Genomic DNA, 5,000 nt, shown 5'->3' on the forward strand with positions numbered 1-5,000 from the left:
GCGACAGCTCTTTTCTGCTTTCGTTTTCGTCTCCTTATTCCCTCCTTCGCCGGATGGGAAGGATAAAAAAGGAGGATAGATTTTGCGACGAAATTGGGAGTATTACGATTAAGAAAGAAAAAGAGAAAGACAGGAAAGAAAAAGAAATGAAAAGAGAATCAGAAAATGGGAATAATATACTATGAAGGACATGAAGGGGAAAGGGATGAAGGGAGAAGAAAAGAGGAATAAGAAGGTAGGGAAGTGGAAGTGGAAGCGGAAGGGAAAAGGAGAAGGAGAAAGGGAAGGGGAGAGAAAAGGGGGAAAGAGAAAGGGGAAAGGGAAGGAAAAGGAGAAAGGAAAAGGGAAGGGGAAGGGAGGGACTTGAGAAAAAAAAAGGACGGGAATAGAAAGACAAATAAATCAGACAGACAGACAGAGAGAAAAACAAGAGAAGGAGAAGAAGGAGAAAGTACACGTGACCCAAGACCGCGCCTGCAACCTCTGCGCGACGAACCAAACGAAGGAAAAAGAGCGTCGAGTAAAAAAAGGAGAAGAGAAAAGGGGATAAAAAAGGGAGAAAACAATAAGGGACAATAAGGCAATACAGGATACGAAAGAGAGGGGAATGAGGGAGAAGAATGGACCATTGAAACGGAAAGATACACATTTTCTTTCGCGAACGGAATATGGCCTCCCTCGACACACACACACACACACACACACACACACACACACACACACACACACACACACACACACACACACACACACACACACACACACACACACACTCCCCCCTTCCCCCCCCCCACACACACAAAGCCACCACTATCCCGAAGGATAGTCAATATTCCTCGAGCAAAGAGATCCATCCTTCCCTCCCTCCCTCCCCTCCTCTCCCTCCTCCCTCCTTCCTTCCCTTCCTCCCCCCCTCCTCTCCCTCCCTCCCTCCTTCCTTCCCTCCCTCCCTCCCTTCCTCCCTCCCTCCCTCCCTCCCTCCCCCCTCCTTCCCTCCCTACCTTCCCTTCCCTCCCTCCCTCCCTCCCTCCCTCCTTCCGAGTCCTTTTTCCTCCGTAGAATCGGTCCTCGGCGGCCAACAAAGGGAAGGGCCATTTGGGGAGGACCACGCCGCTCCTGCACAAGTCATAACGCTAAGTATTCAAGGATGGGGGAAGGGGAGGAGGAAGGAGAGAGGAGAGAAGGAGGAAGGAGGGAGGAGAGAAGGAGGAAGGAGGGAGGAGGAGGAGGAGGGAAGGTGGGAGGAAAGAGAGAGGAGGAAGGAAGATGGGGGGAGGAGGGAGGGGGGAGGAAGGAGGAAGAGGGAGGAAGGAAGAAGGAAGGAGGCGAAAAGTGAGAGGGAGGAAGGAGGAGGAAAGAGGAGGAAAGAGGAGGGAGTAGGGTGTAGGTGTAGGGAGAGGGAAGGGATGAAAGCAAGGAGGAGGAGCGGAAGAAGAAAGCAGAGGTGGAGCGAGAGGGGCGAAGGAGAAAGGGAAGAGGAAGAGGAAGAAAGCAAGGAGGGAAGAAGGAAGGAGGAGGAAGAAGAGGGAAATCCTTGCTATTGCTTTCCGATTCCTTCCTATCTCTTCTATTGTTATCTTTTCTTCCACTGATGGTTCACATATTTCCCTCTTCCCACATTCGTGTTCTTCGGGTTCAATCATATCTTCATTTTTATTTTTCAACTTATTTCAATCTCTTTATCTGTTCTCTCTATCTCTTCTTCCTCCCTCGCCTTCTCTCTTCCGTTTCTTTTCCTATTTCTGGTTCTTCCTTTTCTCTTTTATTCCCATTCTTCCTGTTTATCCCTTACCCAGAGAGAGAGAGAGAGAGAGAGAGAGAGAGAGAGAGAGATAGAGAGATAGAGAGATAGAGATAGATAGATAGATAGATAGAGAGAGAGAGAGAGAGAGAGAGAGAGAGAGAGAGAGAGAAAGAAAGAGAAAGAGCGAGAGAATAAGAGGCAATGCCAGGCAGACACACGAAATCAGACACAGAAAAGAAAAGAAAAACAAATGAAAGACAAAACAGAAAGAGAAAGCCACGTAGACAAAGACACACAAGCCGCCAAACAGACAAAGAAAGTCATACAAATAGACAGAGGAAGACTTCCAAACAGACACAGACAGACATACAGACAAAAGCAGACAAAGGTAAACAGAGACAAAGACAAACACACAGCCAGCGAAATACAAACAAACAGACAGACAAAATGGACAGACAGACAGAGAAATACAAACAAACACAGACACACAAAATAGACAAACAGAAAGACAGAGAAATACAAACGAATAGACAGACAGACAGACAGCCAAAATAGACAGACAGACAGACAGCCAAAATAGACAGACAGACAGACAGACAGACAGACACACAAAATAGACAGACAGACAAAACAGACAGACAGCCAGACAAACAGACAGCCGGGCCGTAATAAGACGAAACGAGCGCCAAACAGAACGGCAGATAATGAGATCGGATCCTCTCGCGACGGACTTCTCAAGGGAGCCGTGAGATGGAAAGTTCTGGAAGCAATCTCGGGGAAGATTCGACTCCCCCCCCTACCCCCTCCCCCGTAGCCCCCTGTCTCTGCTCCCCCTCCCCCCTCCCAGCCCCCTGCCTCTGCTCCCCCCTACTCCCCCTTCCCTTGCCACCCCCCCCTTAGCCCCTGTCTCTGCCCCCCCTCCTCCTCCCTTAGCCCCCTGTCTCTGCCCTCCTCCTCCCCCCCCCTTAGCCCACTGTCTCTGCCCCCCTCCTCCCCCCTCCCCCTTAGCCCCCTGTCTCTGCCCCCCCTCCTCCCCCTTCCCTTGCCACCCCCCTCCCCCTTAGCCCCCTGCCTCTGCTCCCCCCTCCTACCCCTTCCCTGCCACCTCCCTCCCCTAAGCCCCCTGTCTCTGCCCCCCCCTACTCCCCTTTCCCTTGCCACCCCCCTCCCCCTTTGCCCCCTGCCTCTGCCTTCCCCCTTCCTCCCCCTCCCCCTTCCCCTGCCACCTCCCTCCTTCTACCTCCCTCCCCACCTCTCCCCTTTCCTATTTCACTTCCTCTATTTTTTTGTTCATTTTATTCCGTTTTCTTTCTAGTTTTCTGAAGCTGGTTCTCTCTTTTCCTCCGTTTTTCTTCTCTGTATATTTTTTCTCTCTTTTCCCCTGATTTTTCTTTTTATTTTCTTCTTCTCCATTTTGGGGGGCTTATCTTTTTCCTCTGTTTATTTCTTTTTATCTTTTCCCAATTTTACCGATTTTGCGTTATACTTTATATTCTAAATCTTAATAAATGCACGATGTTGAACAAATAATTTTCAAAAATCAGAATAAATACTGAAGCTCCAATTTCTCCCTCTTTCAATAAATTATGCTAATTTTTCATACGTTGTTTCTTTATATTTCTTTTTTTTTCTACTCGAAATGAGATCATTTCCATATCTGTTAGCAATTTCCCCTTCCTCTCTTATCATATCGGGAGAGCGAAATAATTTCTAGAATATTCCTGGCATTGATTCGTCTCTTAAAGATGTTGTCGCGCCAGAAGTGAGATGTGAACCAAGTGTTTGTTTTCCCTGTCCCAAGTCGCTGCCACTGGCATACTTTCGGACAAGTTGATAGGCAGCATATGTTTATTTATGATGAGGTTTGAGATGCAAATGTCTCGATATTTGACTCTCACAATTCAACGTTTTAAAAAGAGATGAAAAGCAATATATAAATAATTTCAATCACGTCCATTTACTCACTCATAATCGAGTAACCACTGGTAGTCGGCGGTGTCATGTTCGAACTCGATGTCGGTGGCTTGGCTGATCAAACTGGCCGTGTTCTCCGATAGGTTGTCGCGGCCCGTGACGTCACCGTTGAATTTGGTGACGTCATCGCTGGAGGCATGATGATTGGAGTGGAGGTTACCTGGCGCTGCTCCTGACTGGCCCTCGTTCATCACGTGATCTGGCGCGGACCCGCCCACTCCCACTCGCCCTACGACTTTCAGGGAATGTATTCCTGGAAATCAATGGAAGGGAAAAAAAACATTAGACACCATTTTAGGGAAACGAGAATTACATGGAAAAAAAATACGAAATACCACAAAAAGTACACCCAGGAAATATAAAAGCCAAAAAATAATAAAAACAGGAAAAAAGCATTATCATCCAAACACCTTTCTGTAGAAAACAAGAAAATCAAGAAATACACACGAGAAAAAAAATAAAAATAAACAAAAAATCGTACCCACCAATAAAACACAACCAAAAACACTATCAAAAACACACACAAAATCCCCCCACCCCCAAACACCCCCTCCAAAAAAAAAAAAACACAAAAAAACACCCAGACCCGTTAATTATATCCTCCAATCACCCAGCCTCCGTGGGCGCGACGGCAAAGGACAAGCGCCTCTCCTGACGGGACGCGTGCCACTCTCCTGTCGCGAAGGTGGCACTATCAGCTGTCTGGGAGAAGTGGCACTCGAAGCCTCTAAGTTGTAATGTATTGGAAATGGTTCAAATCTTGTGGTTAGGTGGCCTGCATTTCCATGATGTGTGTGTTAGTGTGTGTGTATGTGTATGTGTATGTGTGTGTGTGTTAGTGTGTGTGTGTTAGTGTGTGTGTGTGTGTGTGTGTGTGTGTGTGTGTGTGTGTGTGTGTGTGTGTGTGTGTGTGTGTGTGTGTGTGTGTGTGTGTGTGTGTGTAGTGTGTGTGTGTGAGTGTGTGTGTGTGTGTGTGCGCGCATGTGTGTGTGCACGTGTGTGTGTGTGTGTGTGTGTGTGTGTGTGTGTGTGTGTGTGTGTGTGTGTGTGCGTGTGCGTGTGCGTGTGCGTGTGCTTGTGCTTGTGCTTGTGCGTGTGTTTGAGTTTGAGCTTGTGTTAGTGTTTGTGCGTGTGCCAGACCCCATTCAACTGATAGACTCAATAAATAACAAGCAAGCACCCGTGAACAACAACCATCATGATGAAACCACTCATACCATTAAAAATAAATAAATAAATAAATAAATAAATAAATAAATAAATAAAATAAAAACAAGAATCA

At 47.1% G+C, this 5,000-nt stretch overlaps 1 protein-coding gene across 12 annotated transcripts in view; it reads right to left on the minus strand.

The window, feature by feature from the left end:
* LOC113805740 (uncharacterized) overlaps positions 1 to 5,000 on the minus strand; it is a 183,492-nt gene that overhangs the window by 15,324 nt on the left and 163,168 nt on the right. For all 12 annotated transcript variants that reach the window (XM_070114764.1, XM_070114763.1, XM_070114762.1 and 9 more), the window contains exon 2: positions 3,710 to 3,971. In XM_070114764.1, coding sequence (XP_069970865.1) covers positions 3,710 to 3,971 — 262 coding nt within the window. The remainder of the gene's footprint in view (positions 1 to 3,709; positions 3,972 to 5,000) is intronic.

This window comes from Penaeus vannamei, chromosome 36 (genome assembly GCF_042767895.1).
Source record: "Penaeus vannamei isolate JL-2024 chromosome 36, ASM4276789v1, whole genome shotgun sequence".
Classification (NCBI taxonomy): domain Eukaryota; kingdom Metazoa; phylum Arthropoda; class Malacostraca; order Decapoda; family Penaeidae; genus Penaeus; species Penaeus vannamei.